Below are 22,412 nucleotides of genomic sequence, written 5' to 3'. Positions count from 1 at the left end.
TCATGTCTCCCTTTTGAAACCCTACACGGAAATCCCTTTTGACAGGCTTTGGTACCTTATCTGAGTGGGATACAGCCCCCAGCACACCTGAGCACTGGCAGAAAATATATCCTCCCCTGCACTATTATGAGCATTCCATAAAAATCACCTCAAAAAGCCTGGTTCAATGTTACCCAGAGGGTCTCACTTGTCAAGGAACTGATGCCAGGAAGATGTCTTGAAGCCTGGTTCACAGGGCTCTTCTCAGCCAGTAAGTTGCAACCCACTTCCCAGTGACCTGCTGACAGCTACCAGAGCTACAGTCTCAAATTTGACAGAGGACTCCAGTCCAGGGATCTGATTAGTGCAGGGTGGCCAACCTGCGGCTCCAAAGCAACATACAGCTCTTCAGAAGTTAATATGAGGCTCCTTGTATAGGCACTGTCTCCCGGGCTGGAGCTACAGGTGCTAACTTTCCAATGTGCCATGGGGTGCTCATTGCTCAAACCCTGGCTTTGCCAAAGGTCCTGCCCCCACTCCACCACTTCCCACCCCCTCCCCTAAGCCTGCAGCCCCTCATTCCTCGCCTACCTCCCCAGAACCTCCTGCACACCACGAAAAAAGCTGATCAGGAGGTGCAGGGACGGAGTGGGAGGCGCAGATCGGCGGGTCTGCCCATGGGCAGGAAGCACTGGGAGCGGGCTGGGGAGCTGATCAGACGCAGCTGACGTATTACTGTGGCTCTTTGGCAATGTACATTGGTAAATTCTGGCTCCTTCTCAGGCTCAAGTTGGCCACCCCTGGATTAGTGAAACAGGTGGGTCCTGACTAGTTCTCTGGTCAATTTAAACCAAGCACAGGACCAGTAAGTTGTCCATGCTGTCGGAGAAAAACTTAGTTCTCACTCTTTGGTTGGGTGCAGCCCAACCAAATATATATTTACAATTGCATAGAGGGAGGGACTGCGCTAGGACACAGGGTTTCCCCCTCCTAGGCAGGACTCTTCACAGCAAACAATTACAGCAGCATTTATAATTTTTGTTACATACAATAATAAGCAACAGTTGCATTTTGTTTATACATGGGTCATCCTGATATCTTATTTTTTTTACTTTTATTTAGACACCAGTCTACATTCCTTATTATTGACACAAGGTCGCAACAACTTCTTACATAGTTCTTTGCCACTTGCCTTATACAATCCTTGTTTCTACAAATCTCGTGTTTTCAGGGTTACAGCTAGCCTAACACTTGCTCTACTTCCACAATGCAAATGGGATTTTCACTGCTGAGTTCTGCTTCCCTTGTGCTAATTGCTCCTACTCCCAGACTCTGATGTCCTGGTAACCTGACCCTGCGTGTCTCCTCACACCTTACTCCTGTTCCAACCACTAGGCCTGACCGCCCACATCCTGTTCATGACACTCGAGCAGAGCTAGGGTTGAGCCATGTGGAGATAGCCTGAGTCCCGCCATCCCTGATGCAATAAATTCACTCTCCGTTTTTAAGGATGATATTGAAATGTGAGCTGCAAACACTGCCATGTTTGTTTATTTCCAGGGCAAGTGGGGATGAACAGGAAGGTGACTCAAATCCATACAATGTATATGGGGATTTCTCTATTATGTGTCAAAGCGCAGACACACGTTTACTAGGGGTTTAGCCAAGTACCTGATTCATAGGACTTCTTCTGAGCATCTGAAATAGGGAGGAGAAAAAAGTTAGACATGGAGACTGGATCTATGTGGTTCTGTGTGCTCCAAAATGACTGAGATTAGTTGCAGACACCCAGGGCCGGTGCAACCATTTATGCGCTGGGATTTGGGGGGGGCGTCATTTTCTTCGGCAGTGACCGCAGTGGCCGGATCTTCGGCCACCCCGGTCGCCAGCAGCATTTAGACAAAGGGAGCTGGGGCAGGGGATCACGGGGAGGGCTGCCTGCAGCAAGTAAGGGGGGGGACAGCACGCAGGGGAACTCCCCGCCCCAGCTCACCCCTGCCTTGCCTCCTCCCCGAGCACGCCATGGCTGCTTCACTTCTCCCGCCTCCTAGGCTTGTGGCGCTAATCAGCTTAGGGGAGCTGCCACAAGGGGCGGGGGCGCCACAGGATGGAGGGGGAGAGCTGCCGCGTGTAGGAGCACCTCAGGGCGGAGGGGGGAGCTGCCGTGGGGCGGGAGCACCTCAGGGCAGGGAGGGGGGGTGCAAGGTGGAAGTTTCGCCTAGGGCAAGAAGCATCCTTGCACCGGCCCTGAAGAGACCCCACAGTCACACTACCAGCGCCAGTGAAGGAACGAGTAGCTTTGATAGGTTCGGGTTTGGTGGTTAGTGATACACACCAACACACAGGAGCCCTGGGATTAACAAAGCATCTAACCCTTGACGGAAGTCTTGGGTCTGGATCCCGAAACATTTCTGACATTCTCAATTCTTCCATCTAAGGGGAATTCCTTTTCTGTGTTAGTAACAGCTCTTTGGAGCATCAAAGCTACACACTCCTGGTGTAACTAGGGGGTAGACCTGCCTATGGTTGCTTGGAGCTCACATCTGGGATCTGTCCTTGGCAACAAAGCATGGAAATGTGAGTCTGAATCTGGATTCTTGCTCATCTCCACCTTCTGGGAAATGGCCCAGAAGAGCCTGTATTGCCGCGGTCATTTAAAGAAAGTGACTGGGCCCCTTCTGCTGCAGAGAGCTCACAGTGCTGCAGTGGGACTGAGTAGACCCTAATGTGACTCAGAGTTTGGCCTGAACTGTTCACTCTGCCCTACCCTGCAGTGTTGGTGCTTCTGTATCTTCTCAGCACCGTGTGTGGCTGGGATCCTCTGCCCAGGGGCTCTAATGGGGAGGTGGATGAACTTACCAAGGCTCTCACGCAGCTCCTGGCACTCTGGGGAGAGAAGAAAAGGAGACCACGATGGGTTCAGCGAGGGTTGTTCCAAGCACAGTACATAGAGCTGTTCCAAACTCTGGGTACGTCCACACTGTAGCTAGAAGTGAGCTTCCCAGTCTGGGCAAACAGACGAGAGCTATCTCTGCTTGAGCTAGTGCTCTAAAAGCAGCAGGGTAGCCAGGGGCAGGACATGCAGCAACTTGGGCTAGCTGCTCAAGTACAAACCCACTCGGAAAAGACGGTTACTCACCTTTGTAACTGTTGTTCTTCAAGATGTGTTGCTCATATCCATTCCAGTTAGGTGTGTGCGTGGGCCGTGTGCACGTTCATCGGAAGATTTTTACCCTAGCAACACTCGGTGGGTCGACTGGGCGCCCCCTGGAGTGGCACCAATATGGCACCGGATATATACCCCAGCCGACTCATCCACCCCTCAATTCCTTCTTGCCAGCTACTCCGACAGTGGGGAAGGAGGGTGGGTTTGGAATGGATATGAGCAACACATCTCGAAGAACAACAGTTACAAAGGTAAGTAACCGTCTTTTCTTCTTTGAGTGCTTGCTCATATTGATTCCAATTAGATGATTCCCAAGCCTTAAGTAGGCAGTGGGTCGGAGTGAGATGTTGCAGAATGCAAAACTGCTGAGCCAAAGGCTGCATCATCTCTGGACTGTTGGACCAGTTCATAATGTGAGGCAAAGGTGTGGACCGAGGACCAGGTAGCTGCACGACATATCTCCTGGAAGGGTACGTGAGCCAGGAAGGCAGCAGAAGAAGCCTGAGCCCTGGTGGAATGTGCAGTGAGATGGCTCGATGGAACATGGAGGGGGAGGTTTAGGTTGTACATTAGGAAAAACTTTTTCACTAGTAGGGTGGTGAAGAACTGGAATGGGTTACCTAGGGAGGTGGTGGAATCTCCTTCCTTAGAGGTTTTTAAGGTCAGGCTTGACAAAGCCCTGGCTGGGATGATTTAGTTGGGTTTGGTCCTGCTTTGAGCAGTGGGTTGGACTAGATGACCTCCTGAGGTCCCTTCCAACCCTGAGATTCTATGATTCTATGATTCTAAGTCACAGGAGGTGCGGATGCACGACGTCACCCAAGATGAAATCCTCCGGGAGGAGACAGGTAGGCCCTTTGTTCGGTCTGCCAGTACGACGAAGAGTTGGGGCATTACGAAAGGGCTTTGTCTGCTCGATATAAAATGCAAGTACCCTACGGACGTCTAGGGAGGGCAATTGTTGCTCCCTTCACGATGAGTGTGGCTTCGGAAAGAAGACCGGAAGGAAGCTATCCTGGTTGATGTGAAAGGCCTACACCACCTTAGGGAGGAAGGCCGGATGTGGTCACAACTGCACCTTATCTTTGTGAAACACAGTATACGGTGGGTCCACCGTGAGAGCCTGAACCTCGGAGACTCGTCTGGCCGATGCAATGGCTACAGGAAAACTGTCTTCCAGGACAGGTATAGCAGCGAGCAGGTTGCCAGTGGATCGAATGGGGCAGTCATAAGTCTGGTTAGAACCAGGTTGAAGACCTAGGTTTGGAAGGGGTGGCAAACTTGGGGGTATAAGCGCTCCAAGCCCTTGAGGAACCTAGAAACCATAGGGTGCAAGAATACGGAGCGGCCACTCTCCCCTGGGTGGAAGGTAGAGATGGCTGCCAAGTGCACCCTCAGTGATGACACCGCCAGGCCCTGCTGTTTGAAAGACCAGAGGTAGTCCAAGATGGAATGGATCGGGACCTCGGTGGGAGTAACATTGTGCGTTTCGCATCAGCAGGGGAAACGCTTCCACTTGGGCAGATATGTTAACCGAGTGGAAGGTTTCCTACCACCCAGGAAAACATGTAGTACCGAGGCAGAGCAATGTAACTCGGATCGGTTTAGCCATGCAGCAGCCGTGCTGTAAGGTGCAAGGATTGCAGGTCTGGATGGTGAAGTCTGCCATGATCCTGCGTTATGAGGTCTGGGCAAAGAGGCAGGGGAATCAGGTTGGCTATCGACCTGATCTGTCAAGCAACATGGTGTACCAATGCTGCCTGGGCCACGCTGGAGCGATCATGATCAGGTGTGCTCTGTCCCTGCGGAGTTTTAGCAGGACCCTGTTAACCAGCGGGAATGGTGGAAAAGCGCACAGCAGATGGCTCATCCACGGCATCAGAAAAGCGTCCGAGATCGAGCCCGGGGAGGCCTTGGAATGAGCAGAACGTCTGGTACTTCCTGTTCTTGCGAGAAGCGAAGAGGTCTATGCAGGGAAAGCCCCACTTCTGGAAAACGGAATGGATAATGTCCGGACGAATCAACCACTCGTGAGACAGGAAGGATCTGCTGAGGTGATCCGCCAGAGTGTTCCGGACCCCTGGAAGAAAGGACGCTACCAGGTCTATCAATTGGGCTATGCAGAAGTCCCAGAGCTGGATAGCTTCCTGCAAAGAGGGGAGGACCGTGCTCCTCCCTGCTTGTTTATGTTGTTTATGTTGTCTGTGAACACTGAGACACAACGGCCTTGTAGGTGCTGCTGAAACGCCTGGCACACAAGGCGGACTGCTCTCAGCTCTCGGACATTGATGTGCAAGGACAGCTCTTGAGCTGACCAAAGGCCCTGAGTGCGAAACTGGCCAAGGTGAGCACCCCAGCTGAGAGATGATGCGTCCGTCGTAAGGGACACCGAGGGGTGAAGTGGATGGAACAGCATCCCTGCACACACCATGGATGGCGTCGATCACCAGTCGAGGGAGCCTAGGATGCTCGGGAGGATCGAGACGATCATGTCTATGCTGTCTCTGCCCGGGTGGTACACCGAGGTGAGCCACGATTGGAGTGGACGGAGGCAAAGCCTGGCATGTTTGGTTACGAACGTGCAGGCAGCCATGTGACCCAGGAGACCTTGGCAAGTGTGAGCCAAAGTTGTTGGGAAGGTCCGTAGACCTTGTATAATTGTTACCATTGCATGAAACCAAGGCTGAGGTAGGCAAGCTCTGGCGAGATTGGAGTCCAGGATGGCCCCTATGAATTCTATTCTCTGTGTGGGAATCAGAGTGGATTTCTCTATATTGATCAGTAGGCCTAGACGCAGGAATAGGTCCTTGACGATGCCCACATGACTGGTAACTTGGGCCTCGGAGGTCCCTTGAATGAGCCAATCGTCTAGATACGGAAAAACGTGTATCCGACGGTGGCGGAGGGAGGCGGCAACTACAGCCATGCACTCTGAATATTCTTGGAGCTGTAGAGGGGCCAAACGGAAGGACCGTAAATTGGAAATGATGACGATTGGCCATTAATCGGAGGTACCTTCTGTGTGGAGGATAAATGGCGACATGAAAATACGCACCCTTCATATCGAGGGTGGCATACCAGTCTCCGGGATCCAAGGATGGGATGACGGTCCCCATGGATACCATGCGGAACTTCAGCTTTATCATGAACTTGTTGAGTTCCCGCAGGTCTAGGATAGGTCTGAGACCTCCCTTTGCCTTGGGGATTAGGAAATAGCAGGAGTAGAAACCCTTGCCCCTTTCGTCCTTTGGTACCTCCTCTATAGCTCCGATGGTGAGGAGCGTCTGCACCTCTTGTAAGAGAAATTGCTCGTGAGAGGGGTCCCTAAAGAGGGACGAGGATGGAGGGTGGGAGGTGGGGGACAAAATAAACTGGAGGCGGTACCCAAGTTCCACCGTGCGTAGGACCCAACGATCTGAGGATAGACGGGACCACACAGGGAGGAAAAAGGAGAGGCGGTTGTAAAAGGGAGGAAACGGATCCTGGGTAATAACTGGTTCGCCGTCCTCGGGCGTGCCATCAAAAGTTAGGCTTTGGCCCCATTCATGGTTTAGAGGGACCCTGATTTTGGCCCCCTTGGGGTCCTGACTGATGCCTACGACCGCCTCGGCCATGCCTGCTGGCAAAGTCCTGTCTTTGTCTAGGTGCAGGGTAAGGGCGGTGAGGCTGGGGACGGAAAGGTTGGCGCTGAGTCACCGGCATGTGCATGCCGAGAGAGCGCATACTGACCCCGCTGTCCTTTAGGCTTTGCAGCCTAGGGTCAGTTTTTTTGAAGAACAGGCCTTTGCCATCGAAGGGCAAGTCATGTATAGTATACTGCACCTCTGGGGGAAGGCTCGACACCTGGAGCCATGAAATGCGCCTCATGGCAACACCTGAGGCCAGAGTCCTGGCAGCGAAGTCAGTTGCATCCAACGAGGCCTGGAGGGAAGTTCTCGCCACTTTCTTCTTTTCTTCCAGTAGGGCAGCAAACTCTTGACGGGAGTCCTGAGGAACTGACTCCATAAATTTGCCCACCACCGCCCAGGTGTTGTAATTGTAGCGGCTAAGCAGGGCTTGCTGGTTTGCTACGCGGAGTTGCAGGGCCCCTGCCAAGTACACCTTACAGCCCTGTAAGTCCATTAGCCTAGCCTCCTTTGATTTAGGAGCTGGCGCCTGCTGGCCATGCCGTTCCATCTCATTGACAGACTGGACAACCAGGGAGCAGTGGGGAGGATGTACATATAGGTACTCGAACCCCCTGGAGGGTACCATGTACTTGCGTTCGACTCCCCTGCCCGCGGGTGGGATAGTGGCTGGAGGCTGCCAGATGGTATCCGCATTGGCCTGGATCGTCCGAATGAACGGTATGGCCACTCTAGTGGGGGCATCAGCCAACAGAATGTCAACGACCGGATCCTCTATCTCCAAGACTTCCTCCACTTGGAGGTTCATATTGAGTGTGACTCGTCTCAGGAGGTCCTGATGGGCCCTCAAGTCGATTGGAGGAGGGCCCGAGGAGTACGTTCCTGCCACCGCCTCATCTGGGGAGGAGGAAGAAGAAAGGCCGGGGACAAGTGGGTCCTATGTGGGCTCGCGCTCCTGGACGACCTCCTGTTCCAGTGGGATCTGGGAGTCCGGTGGCTGAACCGGGGCTTCCTCCGTACCGGTCGGAGGGGGCTGGCTAACTGTCGCCTCTGGCACCCAGTGCTCCGATGGAACAGAGCGAGATGGGATCACAGGTACACCTTTGGCCTGGTGGTACACCCAAGTTGTCCAGAATGACCACTGATGGGGGCCAGGGTCCTGGTCCTGGGGCTCCTGGAAGACTCTGGTGGGCACATCTGAATCACAGTCCTGCGCGTATGAACTGCCTGCGCAGGACGACCCTGATGCATGTCTGGATGGCCATGGAGGGGCTGAAAAGCCCTGGGCAGAGTCTCCCTCTCTATGTGATGTCGCTCGACGTGGCACCGGGGATCAGTACCGGGAGTCATACCGGTACCGGGAGCGAGAACGGGACCTGCGTCCGGAGCGATGCCGGGAGGGAGACCGAGATCTCGAGGCTCGACGTCAGGAGTGGCTACGGGAGTCACGGTGCCTGGAGCGGTGCCAGGAGCTGGAGCGGTGCCGAGTGTACCGGGCCGGCGAATGTGACGCTGACCGGTGCCACGAGTACGACCGGTACTGAAATGGAGAATGGTGCCTGGGCTGCGAGCGGCGTCGGGACCTGGATTGGCGACGGGACCGAGAACATCTGCGGGATCGCAATCGTGAACGGTGCCGCTCTGCGATGCCGACGGAGGGTGGTCTGATCAAGGCAGGCTTGCCAATTAACTATATAACCTGCACTGGCGGTGCTGGGGGTTGAGGCAGAGCAGACACTGTCATTGCAATCAACTCCCTCGCCGTGGAAAATGTTTCCGGCGTGGAGGGAATAGTGAGCTCAGCCACGGCTCGCACTGGGAAGCTTTCAGGCACCGGACTCGACGGCTCTTGCGTGGCCGGAATCGACGGTGCCGATATTGTCGGTGCCACGGCAGGTATCGGTGCCGGGCGGTCTGACTTAGTATAGTGCTCGGGCTGCAGAGCAGGCAGCTCAGACGCAGCAGGAGTCTTGTGCCTCTTCACCCTCGGGGAGAGGGATCGGTGCCGAGCGGACGTCGGTGCCGGCAACGGCCGGTGCCGAGAGGCCTTGGTGGTACCAGAGCGATCCGGTGCCGAGGGAGCGCTTCTTGAAGACTGTCCAGCGCTCAGTGCCGAGGGCGGAGGAGTAAGAGCTGCCTCCATCAGGAGCTGCTTGAGACGAAAGTCCCGCTCCTTTTTTGTTCTCGGCTTAAAGGCCTTACAAATGCGGCATTTATCTTTTAGGTGAGATTCCCCGAGGCACTTAAGACAGGAGTCGTAGGGATCTCTTGTCAGCATCGGTTTGTGGCAGGCCGAGCATGCTTTGAAACCCGGTGAACCGGGCATGGGCCCCGGCACCGGGTGTGGGGAAGGGGATAATCCCCGAACCCTTCTGAACTATATACACTAACTATACTACAAACGAATAAAGTTAACTACAACTATATAAATCTGAACTATATACACAAGAATTAACGAGATAACTACGAGTAGCTAGGGAAGTGGAGGTCAGCTAAGCCGCGCTCCACTGTTCCAACGACTGACACGGGCGGTGAGAAGGAACTAAGGGGCGGATGGGTCGGCAGGGGTATATATCCGGCGCTATACCGGCGCCACTCCAGGGGGCGCCCAGCCGACCCACCGAGTGATGCTAGGGTAAAAATCTTCCGACGAATGTGCACGTGGCGCGCGCACACCTAATTGGAATCGATATGAGCAAGCACTTGAAGAAGAACCTCAGGTTACATAATTGGACAGCTACCCTGAGCTGCTGCCCCTGGTACCCCAGCTGCACTGATGTTGTTAGCGCACTCGCTGAAGCAGAGCTAGCATGAGCCTGGGTATCTGCACTGGGATGGTTGCTCCCAGTTGTAGTGGAGATGTACTCAATGAGTAGGGCCCTACCTATTTCACGGTCATAGTATTTTTAAAAATGTTAATTTCATGATTTCAGCCATTTTAATCTGAAATTTCACAGTGTTGTAACTGAAGGGGTCATGGCTCAAAAAGGAGTTATGGGGGGGTCACAAGGTTATTTGGGGGGGGTTGTGGTTCTGCTACCCTTACTTCTGTGCTGCTACTGGCAGTGGTGCTGCATTCAGAGCTGAGCAGCTGGAGCATGGTGGCTGCTGGCCAGGAGCCCACCTCTGAAGGCAGAGCCACCGCCAGTAGTAGCGCAGAAGTAATGATGTCATGGTATGGTGTTTCCACCCTGACTTCTGTGCTGCTGCCTGCAAAGCTGAGCCCTCAGACAGCAGCCACCACACTCCAGCCACTGAGCTCTGTAGGCAGCAGCGCAGAAGTAAGAGTAGCAATACTACAGCCCCCCCCCCCAAAATAACCTTGCCACCTTGCCTGCAACTCCCTTTTGTGTCAGGGCCCCCAATTTAAGAAATGCTGGTCTCCCCCATGAAATCTATATAGTACAGGGTAAAAGCACACATAAGACAAAATTTCTTGGGGGAGACGAGATCTCACGGTCTGTGACACGTTTTTCATGGCCAAGAATTTGGTAGGGCCCTGCTAATGAGCCAAGGGTCTTGGAAATGACAGAAAATGTCAGACAAAACTTTTATTAATGAACAACAGACAAGGTCTCAGACTATCTCCTAAACAGAGCCCCAAATTTCCCCTGGGGGCAATATCCCCCAGTGATGGCACGGATGAGAATGAGGGGAGGGAGCATCACAGCTGAACATGTATCATGTAGAGAGAGGCCTGCACTGCTTCAGCCTGTCACCTGACCTCAGACCTCCTATTTCTGTGCCAGGCAATCCCTTTGTGGTGCTGCTCTGCACAAGTGTGTAACTCTAGGGTCAGTGGCTGGCAGGAACTTAGCTGGGGAAAGGTCCATGGGGCTGTGTGGCACTGGATTTACTAGAACCATGGGGTCAGGTCCCACCCTAACGCTTGTGAGAATAATGTGGGTGATGGGGCCGACCAGAGTGCACCTCACACAGCCCATACAGAACATAGTAGGGTTTGTATTATCACTTCATTGGGGGCCCGGGCATATACTAAGTGGAGGGAAAACTGGACAGGACTAAGGGGCTGAGGGCTGGGAAAGCCAGGAAGCTGTGGGTGGGGACTGAGGGATGCAAACAGAGCTGGAACTCGGGGAGAAAGCCCAGGACTGGGATTGCAGGGGGCTACAGTCAGTGGTGGTGTTTGTTGTCTGGGTACCCCCTGCACAGCTTAATTTTTAGGCCCCTACCAGTGACTTTGCATGTATCCTGTGTGAGAGGGTGGAGGTGTGGGAAGATAGGACTGACAGAACATTGTGAATGGACCATTGAAGTTTATGGCCCGTTAACTAACACAATGGGCCATAGAAGAAGCTTATTCCCACCTGGTGGGCCTTCTTGGGGACATTTCAGACAGAATATGGGTAATGGCTCCTGCTATGACTCATCAAACCATGAAAGGGCATGAAACTTGCTCATGTCACCTGGACTCCATTTTGTGCCTGTACTTTTTCACCAACTAAGACTGAGAATTGTCCCTCCACATGGGAGAAGGTATTAAAAAAAAACCCATAAGCATCTCCAATTGGCCTTTTTCCTGCCCAGATCTCTAGACTCTGGACTTACACAAAAAAGCGCATTCAAACCAATGGATTGAGGACCTTCCAATCTTTTGGAAGTCACCGGATATTTTTAAAAGCCATCAGTTTATTCCACCACTGCTACAAACCTGATCCAAGAATTTTGCAATGAGTGTATGTATTTGTTTTTCTTAAGCATTATAACTCTCTCTACTTTCTTTTCTCCTCTAAATAAATCTTTGATATTAGATACTAAAGGACTGACAACAGCGAGATCACTGAGTTGTATATTGACATGGCTATGTATATTGGCATGGCTATGTGGGATTAGAAGAACACTTTGTTTAATGACATTGGTTTTAAATAACCACTCATTATTGTCTAGTGTGTGGGTGGTGAAAGAAGGCTTGGATACCTAGGGAGACTGCATTTCTGACTTCTTGTTAACCAGTGTGATGAGACAGAAGTTTACTTGTGTTAGTGGTTTGGTGTATCTTATGGAAGAATAAGCACCAGTTTGGGTGGGTCTGCACCATTTCTCAGCAGTTTGTCCTGAATCTGGTATTCTCAGCTGTGACCCACTGAGGCACGGTGAAACACCCCCATAATCTGAACCATTGGGCAGTGTAGACCTAGCCTGAGTCCCATCATTCCATATGATTTAAATTCATTCTTTGTTCTTAAGGCTGAAATGTGAGTTGCTAACTCTGCAGTGTTTGGCTATGTCCAGGGCAGGGGGAGATTATCATGAAGGTGACTAAGATCCATACAGTGTGTGTGGTGTTTTTTCTATCTTATTATACCATGGAAGCACAGACACACATGTACTAGGGGTTTAGCCAAGTACCTGCGTCCAAGGTCTTCTTCTCACCCTCTGAAATGGGAACAGAAAAGAGTTAGACCCAGAGACACACTGTGTGGTGCTGTATACTCCCTAGTGACTGGGGTTAGTCACAGACATCCCACAGCCACACTCCTAAACCCAGTATAGGAGCCAGCAGTTTTGATAGGAGTGGGGCTGGCAGTTAGTGACATGCACCAACATGCTGGAGACCTGGGGAGTTTTTCAGTCCTTAGTCCTTGTCTACATACACTCTCGAACCAGTTTAACTAATTAGGTATCTAAACACACCTTGAGTTAAACTGGTGCAGGGCTGTGTGTAGCGCAGGAGTTGGGCTGGTACAGCAGGGCTGGTAAAACCACGGAGCGGGGTCAGTTACTCCACAGCGACCCCTCTGGTTAGTTACAGAACAGCACTGTTTGCTAGGGGAGTCCCGTCCAGCCCTCCCAAGCTGGAGGAATGGTGGCTGCAAGGGGGTATGGCAGAGGGCAAAGGAGATGAAAGAGGGGGATCCTCAGGGCTTTTCCAGGTTGTCCTTGTTGTGAGAATCCCAGTCACTGTGCTGGCATGTTTTATACATTCTCTCCACCTGTAATCTGTATTTCCCTGCATGTGTGTGCTGTGCCCAGCAGAACAGGTCAGCACCACTCAGCACCATCACAGTGCAAACCAATATTGTTCTTAAATATAGAAAAGTTCACAGTGAAATAAATTAGACGTGTGGACGTCTAAAAAAAGTGTTGCTGTGTCTATTAGCACATCTCGAGAGAGGGAACATCACAGATTCATAGACTTGAAGACCAGACAAGGCCATTAGATCATCTACAGCTGTATATCACAGGTCAGAGAATCTGACACAGCAGCTTCCAGAAACATGCCCAATCCAGATGTGATGCTAACAAGAGATGGAGAATTCACCACTGCCCTGGGAACTTGTGCCAGGGGTTAATCACCCTCCCTGTGTTCTGTGCATTCAACAGTCACAGGGAAGAAATAATCTCATTGACCTTGCAGTGTCGTTTCCTTTATACAGAATTCAGCCACAGAGCAATTGCCCAGGGTAAGGGTGGCAGAATCTCCCTGCCACACCCACATGCAGAGACTCTCACAAGCACTGACCATTGGGTTTCCACTGCAAAATACACATTTGCCAACCTGTTCTTATCAGTGCTTGTGAGAATGTGGGGAGGTAGAGACCTCCTGACTCTATCCCCTTCACTGACCTGATAACACAAAGTAGTTGCAGAGCTCACACATCTCAACAGACAGAACTAAAGCAGGAGACCTACCAAGATTTAACAGAGCCTCTTCTTCAGAGCGTATCTTCTGAGAAGCCTTTTGCTTTGCTGTGAGACAGAGAACCAGACAGTGCAGTGAGACAGGGAAGGAAGGGGAAACACTGAGCAATACGCTAATACAGCTGAAGCCAGGCACCCCAGTGTGTTTGTTAGTCTGGTTTATTTCCTAAAACCAACACAAAGTAAAATATCGGAACAATAAGACACTCCCATGCCCCATCCCAGGGCCCTCTAGGGCCGGGCTCTAAACATGCAAATAACACATTCCCATTACCTGCATATCCAAGACATGCACAAGCTCCAGCAGCAATGAGAACCAGAGTGAACAATACCCAGAATGCAGCCAGCCAGGGAGAAACCTGGGGGAAGATGTCACCTGGCAAACAGAGAGCGCAGTGTGTTAGGACCAAGGTCCCATCCTGGAGCTAGAGAATGGGGTTTGTCACTGGGTTTGACACCTGAGTTGAGGTTCAGAGAGCCCCAGAAATAAATGGGAATGAAGGAAATGCCCTCTCCATACTCAAATGACAGCCGCAAATGGAGCCATTGAAACTGGAGAAGCCAGCACAGCATCAGTTCCAAGAACCAGGACTCTGCTCTGCCCAAATTCCTCCCACTGTTACAAGCCAACAGCCAATGGCTCTGCATCCAACCTGCCCATCCCTGCCTGCACCAGCTGGCTGTTCGGATGGTCACAGTCACACAGCTGCCAGTTCTCAGTCACCACATCCAGTCCAGATAAGTTCAGCAGAGAACACTTGTTTTCCAAGCTGGCCCCACTGTGTTATGAGTTCATGGATTCACAGATGTTAAGGCCCGAAGGGGCCATTATGACCATACACGCTCCTCCTGTATCACTTGGGCTAAAGACCCTCTCCCACAGATCTCTGCATCCAGCCCAGAACTTCTGTTCCTGCTAGAGCGGATCGTAGAGAAAGAGATGCCCAGTTTGGATTGAAAGATTCCAAGGGATGGAAAATCCACCACATTCTGAGGTCAGCTGTTCGATTGGTTAACTCCCCACACTGTTAAAATCTGTACCTTATCTGGTCTCTAGTCTGAATTTGTCTAGCTTCAATTCCTAAGTCAAGTGCAATTCCCAAGTGACCCAGACCCCCCCACTCCTGTGGTGAACCCTTCTCCATGGGGGGACTCACCTGAGAGATGAATGGCCAACTGTCGCTCGGGCTCCAGCAGGCCATTCCACACTATGCAGCTGATGTCTCCATTGTCTTCTCCTTCCGTGACAGTGACGTGACTCACAACACTATACAGGTTGTCTCTGTCCTGAGTCACATTGGTCACAATCTCCATCGTCAGGTTCTGCCAGTTCTTTCCAACCCACTGGAGTTCAGGTTTGGGGAACCAGCCTGCAGATCTACAGGCCAGTCCAATCCCCTGACCCCGGGGGCCCAGCACATCAATGAACACTGGAGCCACAGCTGTAGGGAGAGACAGGGAGTGTCTGTATCAGAAAATCATGCCTTTGGTTGCACCATGTGATTCCTCAGCTACCGCTGGATATAGGGTCTGTGATTGGAAACTCCATTCCCTTATGTGCAAAGTCACCCTGGGATCCCTCAACATGATGATTGGAGAAATTAAATAACATTGTCTCTGTGACACAGGGCTAGAAAGGGTTACACAACTAGCAGACTAATTGACCCAGATTCAACCTTTAGAAACATATTAGTAGGTAATAATTGTGTTTTTGTGTGTTTACATATATATTGTTAGAGGTTGACAATGTAACCTGCCTATCACTGTATTATGTTAATTCAGAGATCAAAAGGAGATGTTAAAACTCAGATGAACTATAAATGCACTAATAACATTGTCTTCATTTATCTTTGAAATATATAGTAAACTACCTGTAAATGGCAGAAGATAGGCAGTTGCCTTATGTTAATCCATGAAGCTAATGTTAGGGTTGAATAGAGATGTAGCACAAAACCAGTTATGCCAACCTGACCGAAGTCAGGCTAACAGGGGTTTCTGGGTAATCCCTGAGTGGAAAAATACAGAGGAGCAGCATGTCTCTCACAGACTTGGGAAAAAGTGAGATAAGAGAGGGGCTGCATTCCTGGCATAATACCAGATGTGCTGTGTTAGGAACAGTTCGTTTGAGGAACTGGTGCCACCAAAGATGGGAGATTATTTAAAATAACCTCAATGCTCTGTATTATCATAGGCAGGCCCCTCATCTGGGGCTTGATGTTTCAGAACTATATTGTCTGGGGCTACGTTACTCAGTGAGCTAAATGGGCAAAGACCATCCCTTCCACTGCCCCTGTGCAGCACTGAACGTGGGGTCAGGGCCCAGGGAATAACAAACAATATCCCAGACATTGGACACTGCAGGGGGAGTTTGGGCAGAACATGGGGGTAAAGGTCTCACACCCTCAAACAGCACCACAATGAGCATGAGAGCTGATGACTGTAGCTTCATGTCTCACTGAAAAGAGGTCATTTAATGCAGCACCACAGTGGGGTCAGCGCTGAGTGTGAGGGAAGAGCACCCCCTACTGAGTCCTGCACACCACTCCCTGCAGCACAGGACCCTACTGCCATTCTGGGCTAAGTCTGGGGGCATCCGCCCCCAGGGCACAGGAGGCTCTGGCTGCCCAGACACAGTCCCCCTTAGTGTCATATCTCACCTGCGACCCGTAGCTCAGTGGTGGCTTCCTGGCTCCATTCTGGGTTCCTCACAAAGCAATGGTATGTCCCAGCATCTGCCAGTTGGAGCCCTTTCAGCTTCAGGGAGACGTTCCCACTGCTGAACTCCTGCAGGAACAGCTCCGTCCGGGTCTGGTAACCCTCCCCTGGCAGGTCCTGGGAACCCTCATCCGAATACTTGTGAACTGTGATAAATACTGTTCCAATTTTCCTCCACAGCACATCCATGCTGGGCAGCCGGGCCCGGGGTGAGAGCTGGCAGGGTAACACCACATCCCGGCCAACCACCCCCACCACGGGGTGCGGGGAGCCAGCCAGGGAGAACTTCTCTGAAATAGAAAACCCCAGGAGCAGAGTGAGTGAGCAGAAAGAGGAGAGGGTGTCGCTGAGCTAAGGCCCAGGTGGTAAAGATACAGTGAGTGTGAGAAGAGGGTGTCACTGAACTAAACAAAATTCCCTATTGGGAATTGCTCATAGCAGAAGATTCCTCAAGCTGAGCCATGCATAACTCTATTGAGTTACTCTCGTGCGGACACAGGGCAGTGCAGCCAGACCACAGCTGGCACAAGCTAGTCCTCTAATCCTGTCCTACAATCCCCTGGAAACTCCTCGAAAGGTGCCTGTCTTGCAACCTGCCTTTACTCTATTGGCAAGGGATGGCCCCAGCTAGAAGCCACCTGCTAGGTCATAGTGCCCTGCACCTCCCCATGACACCCAGTTACGAGCTCTTTCCACTGGGAGCAACTTCTCTGATGAACCAGTTTGAGATCCACGTAGCCCCACAATGGCTGCTGAGAGGCCACCTCAGAGGGCTTCTGCCTGGCCTGAGGGTATCGGGTCATTGATGGCCCTTCGGGCTGCTGCATCTCTCTTCCATGGATTCAATACCTTACCTCAAACAGAAACTGGCTCAGATGAGGAGTCACCGTTCTGGTGATCGGTGTCTGGAGGAAATTAAATGTTTGAAGGTGATTTATGAATCTAGAATCGCTGTGTCTGAAGGGTCTCCATGGTCCTTTGTCCCACCATGGGGCATGTAGAACAATTACTGCTGACACTGCAGCACCTGACACTCGCTGTGTAGCTACTGGTGGGAAGGAATAAGGGGCAAATTTTCAAAGCCAACAAGGAGATTTTCATACCAGTGTTGCCAGAATTTGAGCTACTAAGTGTTTTTCATAAAGCCCCAGCTCCTGAAGAAATGTGATTCTGTGAGAATCTCTGTTTTCATGTTTAAAAAAAGCAGTTTCTAGCTCTAATAGTTGCAGAGAAAAGCTTGAAAATATGACCTGAGTGTGACCAAATACTCAAAAAGAAGGGAAATAAGAAGACCCCAAAAGGTGGTTTTGTTTTGTTTTTTAAATCTCATGATTTTTTTAGCCAGTCTCCCAGTTTTTGAGGCCTGGTTCATGGTGTTTGAAGGCTTGGGGTTGGTGACACTGCAGCTCCCCTTCATCCCAATGGGAACTGGGCACCCCCATCCCTCAGGCAGCTGGGAAGATCTCAGCCTTGCAGGCCATGAGAATCCAGGTCCCCAGTGGGGCAGGTCTGTCAGTATGGTGCCTTTGGGTCCCATGGCAAGACAGGAAGGGATCAGTGTTGGGGGCTCTGGTAGCCTCTCTCAGGGGTAGCAGGAGCTGGGTGACTTGCTGCAAGATCCGACAAGCCTGCCACCCAAAGCTAGGATACGCCCTGGTCACCCTAACATCATCCCCTCCCCACAGCCTTTTACTGTGACCCCTTTTACTGTGCAGAACTGAGGAGGTCCCGGGGGGCGGGAGTGTACTTGGGCCTCATATCCTCCTACTCCAGCCCTGCAGGAGGCAGTGTACTTGGGGGACAGGGAGGAAAATAATTGGGATTCAAACATTGTTACCAGAGAGAGAACATGGAGCCAGGAGGAGGATCCCCAGGCTGCACACACAGAGCTTCCACCGCATCGCCATGGGGACATGCCAGGCAGGGACCTGAAAAGAGAGAGCAGGGATGGTTAACACTCCCCAGACTGTGTGAGGGCTCGGCAGTTCAGGGAACATGCTCCATCCATCGTCTGACTGATACACTCTGCTCCCAGCCAGAGCATCTTCCCAGGGACAGGAGAGGATTTCACCTCACCCATGATGCCCTGCCACCTGCCAGGCCTGGCACTAGGAATTTCCACCCCTTGGCAGTGCCATGTGTCCACCGCCATTTCTTCCCCAATCAGTTCTCTGACCATCCATTGGTGCAGGTGCCCCCTAATACCAGTTCAGGTGAAGCCTGCAGCAGAGCAGGGCCACTTCCGAGGTAACCCCACTGGTCCCCACATTGATGTTGCTCCTACAGAAGGGGTCTGGCTCTGTGCCTGCCACCACCTTGAACAACACAGCAGACCCAGGGCTCTCCACAGCTAACTGCATTGGGCCCTACAGTGTGAGCTAAAGAGTCAGGCTGTGCAGCTGGGGCAGTGACAGACAGAAGGGACCCGTCTCACACCCTGGCCAGCGGTTGCATCTGGGCATTTTTCTACAGAGTCAGCTTGGCCAGAAGTCACCCACCTCTGTAAGTGACACTGCCAAGTGATATAGACAGGGCTCTCAGTGGCTGTCACAGATACCAGGGGTTGCTGTCAAATGCCTGCTCCACAACCCCTGATATCTACAGGAGACCATCACATCAGTAGATTTTATAGCAAGATACACGGGGGAGACAGAAGGGGCCATCTGAGCTCCACTCAGAGTCCCAGACATCCTGCCTTCAGTTCTTTGGCCTATGTACACAGTGGATGGACAGAATAGGCTCTTCTGGCCTTAACTTGTGTGGATCTATTTCTGTTTCAATTCCAGCTCCCTCCAAGCCTATCCATCATGCATGAGGTGCTTTGAAAACTGAATTGAAATTTTAAGCTGTCACTCTAAATGCTGTGGGGGTTTTCCTGGTCCTGCTTGCAGACTACAGGCTTTATAGGGAAGTGTGTGTGTAAAGACAGCAGCCTAGAGCAAGATGGGGTAACCTAGGCCTCTCTGCCTTAGGGAGCAGCCTGCTTTGTCTCTCTCTGTTTTGTGTCCTTGTATGTTATTGTTCTGGATTCTAAGCAATCAAGCCATGTAATGTGGCAACCTTCCAGACAGAGGATTTATGTTTATATCACTCTCTGTGTGTGCCAGAAGCATAATAACTGACAGCTTCCCTGCAAAGAAACCTCCTTTCTGAGCCCATCCAAGGTCACTTGGGAATGACATGAATTGCTAGAGGGCAGGATTAAGGTCGAGACACTGTAGGCCTGTGCCTGGGAGCCCAGAAAACTCTTGTCTTGCATTAAAAAAAACATATGTTTCCTGGTTTCATGTGTGACAAGAAAAGCTCAGAATTGTGCCCTGGGATTAATGGTCCTAGCAACACCTGCCTGAGTCTGCAGAGAGTTGGGGGCCAGAACTCTGAGAGGGGAACTGCCCCATGCAGCTCAGCAGGAGGTTTACTGCCAGCCCCACTGCTCTGCGGGCCTTGCTACCCCCACCCAGCAAGGACTGTGTGTGTGAAAGCACAGAAGAGTCCTGGGGACCTAGTCCCCCGCCAAGTACCACTGTAATCATCTTGGGGTTCATTAAACAACAAACCAGTGAATGAGGAAGGAATAAAATGTTTTCTTAAAAACAAAATAGACAATGTCTGTGGAGAACTGCTGGGCACAGCAACACTGTTCTCCACCCAGCTACCAGGCATGGTTCAAAATTCCTGTGTTCATAATATGGGCTTTTATGAGAGAGTGTCTCTAAATTAGTCTTGCACAAACATATCTCTACATCTTTCCTCCTAAAAAAAACGTGTAACCCCCAAGGAGATTACATAGATTCCTGGAGCTCTGTCTGCTGGCAGCTCAGGGAGGAGGAGCCAAGGCAACCTCAGAGTCTGCCCAGCAACCAATAGGGAGCGGAGATGCCCCTCCCAGGGAGGGGAGGAGGGAGAGAAGCCATTTTGAGGAGAGGCTGGAGCCAGCCAGGGAAAAGGCCAAACAGGCTTTGAGGGGAGCTGGTGAGTCCCAGGCCTGCAAGCAGGGTTCCCCCTGAGAACTGGCCTCTAGGGACCTGACACCAGATTCCCCAGCTGGGTTTTCCTTCCTCATGGATGATTCCCAATTGTTATGTTTGCTGAGAAATTTCCCCAGCCAGGCTGGGTTTGCCTCCAGCTCCCCTGGTGAGACCAGTCCCCACATGGTCAGCGCTGCTAGTCCAGGGCTGATTCCTGCCTGAGGAGGATCCCTGCCAGTGGACAGCAGCCCCTGAGATCGTCCAGCGTCATCCTCAACCCTGAAGGTCATTCATGGAGTTCGTGAGTGCACCGTCTTTAGTTAGTTAGTCAGGGAATTTGTTTTGGGGACCCTCTACTCCCTGAACTGTGTCCTCAAGCCAGGGAGTGAGGGTTTGAGGATTTTATAATTTACCGCTTATTACACCTGTGGAGGGATTCACCACCTCCTCCCACTTGTGGGTCTTTTGGGCTGTACTGAACCCAGTCAGCCACACTGCTACACCTCTGCAGAGAATTGTATCGGTCATCAAGGGCCCCAGCAAAGTACGCGTACCATCAGGACACTAGTTTTGCATTTGTTACATCCAGACACGGGTATTTTAAGTGGGGGCACCGGTGACCCTAAAAATAGTGTTTCCCCTGTTATGTTGTATTTGTTGCCTGTTTAATATAATTGTTGTGTTGAATATATTTTTATGTGTTGTGTTATTTCTTGGAAGTCTCCAACTATCTGGCAAATAAGTGGGGATTCCTCTGTAGTTAGAATTTTCCGCCCAAGCTGCCCTGGTGACTCTGCCAGGAAGGAGCGAGGGGGGTGGAGGCACCGCCAACTAATTTCATAACCAAAAAAGATTCACCCTACTGAGTGGGTGGCGGGATCCAAAAGAACCCAGACCTGTCCATCAGAACCTGTAAGTAGATTGCCAGTAAAGGAGGTAATCAGGTGGAGAGGGGCGCTACAAACACATTGTTTTACATACCCATATGAAAACAACTAACAATTATCTAATAACACAGACATTAAATTCTCCACCAGTCTAGTAAATTTCCATAATCCCAACATGTTAACCATCTAGAGAGGAGAGGTTACCAGCACATCACTCTGGAGTGAGTCTTTACCACTCATTTTCCTCAAATACCCCTTCTCCAGGCAGGTTAGCAAGTCTCTGAGTCTTTCAGGATGTTTAATCTCCCTCTCTGATCTTCTCAGAATCAGCCCTTCATTACTGTCTGAGTTATTCTCTTCTTGCTTGCCAGTTTCTCCTTTGCCCATTGAAGATAAATGATCAGTCAATTGGGAAATGCCAGAGTCCACATGTACTGTCAATATTTTGGAGCTTTCTGGGATTACTCTTAGATCCCTTCTGTTACACCAAAATGTGTCCCCTTGGTCTCTGTGGTTTTAAACCTTGGATGCAGCTGTTCTTTAATGGCAATCCTTTGGCCCAATGCATTAGAGATGTGATTCCTAAGGCACACTCTATCACCTGGGTTAAGAAATGGGAGATCATGGGCCCTTTTCTCAAAATAATATTTCTGCTTCCACTTCTCATTTTCTTTTTTCTTCTGTATAGTTTAATTATTATGAGATTTTAGCAAGTTATCAGCGATTGGTATATTAGATCTGATCCTTCTTCCCATTAACAGTTGAACTGGAGAAGAGCCATTCTCCAGAGCTCTACTGTGGTAAACCAAAAAAAAAAACTTTATGAAAATCATCCCCACCATTGAAAATCATTTTCATACGGTTCCTTACCATTTACATAGACCTTTCCACATGTCCATTCAATTTGGGGTCATTTGGATTTGATGTTTTGTGATGAAAATCCCAATCTATGGAAAATTGCTCAAAATCTGCATTGGAAAACTGCAGCTCATTATCAACTAAAGACTTCATCAGGAATTTCATGTCTGCAAAAGATTCCCTTCATGCCAGCTATCACTGATTTAGTGTGCAAATTTCTAGATACAGAGAATAATAATTTGTGACTATTAAATAATCCTTTGATTGCCAGGGAAATAAATCAGTGCCGACCTTCTCGTAAGGTCTTTGTGAAACTGGGTGAGGTCTCAGTGGCTCTGCCTCTTGACATGCCTTCTATTTCAAACATTATTAATGTTTTGATTGATCTACTGTCAATATCACACTTCTTGTGCTCATTGTTTGCACTTCTCAATTCCTAAATGACCCTCATGGATCTTCTGTAGCATTTCTTTCTGGAGGCTCATTGGTATTACAGACTTCTTGCCCTTGAATATCACCCTATCTATCACAGTAAGTTCATGTCTGCAGT

General features: G+C 50.7%; 1 protein-coding gene across 1 annotated transcript in view; it reads right to left on the bottom strand.

Annotated features, from left to right (window-relative positions):
* The window catches only part of LOC120388853 (butyrophilin subfamily 3 member A2-like), a 50,741-nt gene that overhangs the window by 21,394 nt on the left and 6,935 nt on the right, over positions 1-22,412 (bottom strand). Inside the window, exons 2-9 of the mRNA XM_039510944.1 lie at positions 17,987-18,077; positions 16,092-16,439; positions 14,592-14,876; positions 13,709-13,810; positions 13,426-13,482; positions 12,142-12,168; positions 2,839-2,865; positions 1,651-1,677 (exon numbers count right to left, since the gene is read on the bottom strand). Of these exons, the coding sequence (XP_039366878.1) occupies positions 1,651-1,677; positions 2,839-2,865; positions 12,142-12,168; positions 13,426-13,482; positions 13,709-13,810; positions 14,592-14,876; positions 16,092-16,439; positions 17,987-18,056 (943 nt within the window). The 5' untranslated portion in view covers positions 18,057-18,077. The remainder of the gene's footprint in view (positions 1-1,650; positions 1,678-2,838; positions 2,866-12,141; positions 12,169-13,425; positions 13,483-13,708; positions 13,811-14,591; positions 14,877-16,091; positions 16,440-17,986; positions 18,078-22,412) is intronic.

This window comes from Mauremys reevesii, linkage group 22, assembly GCF_016161935.1.
Source record: "Mauremys reevesii isolate NIE-2019 linkage group 22, ASM1616193v1, whole genome shotgun sequence".
Classification (NCBI taxonomy): Eukaryota; Metazoa; Chordata; order Testudines; family Geoemydidae; genus Mauremys; species Mauremys reevesii.
This window is presented reverse-complemented; position numbering and strand designations above follow the sequence as displayed.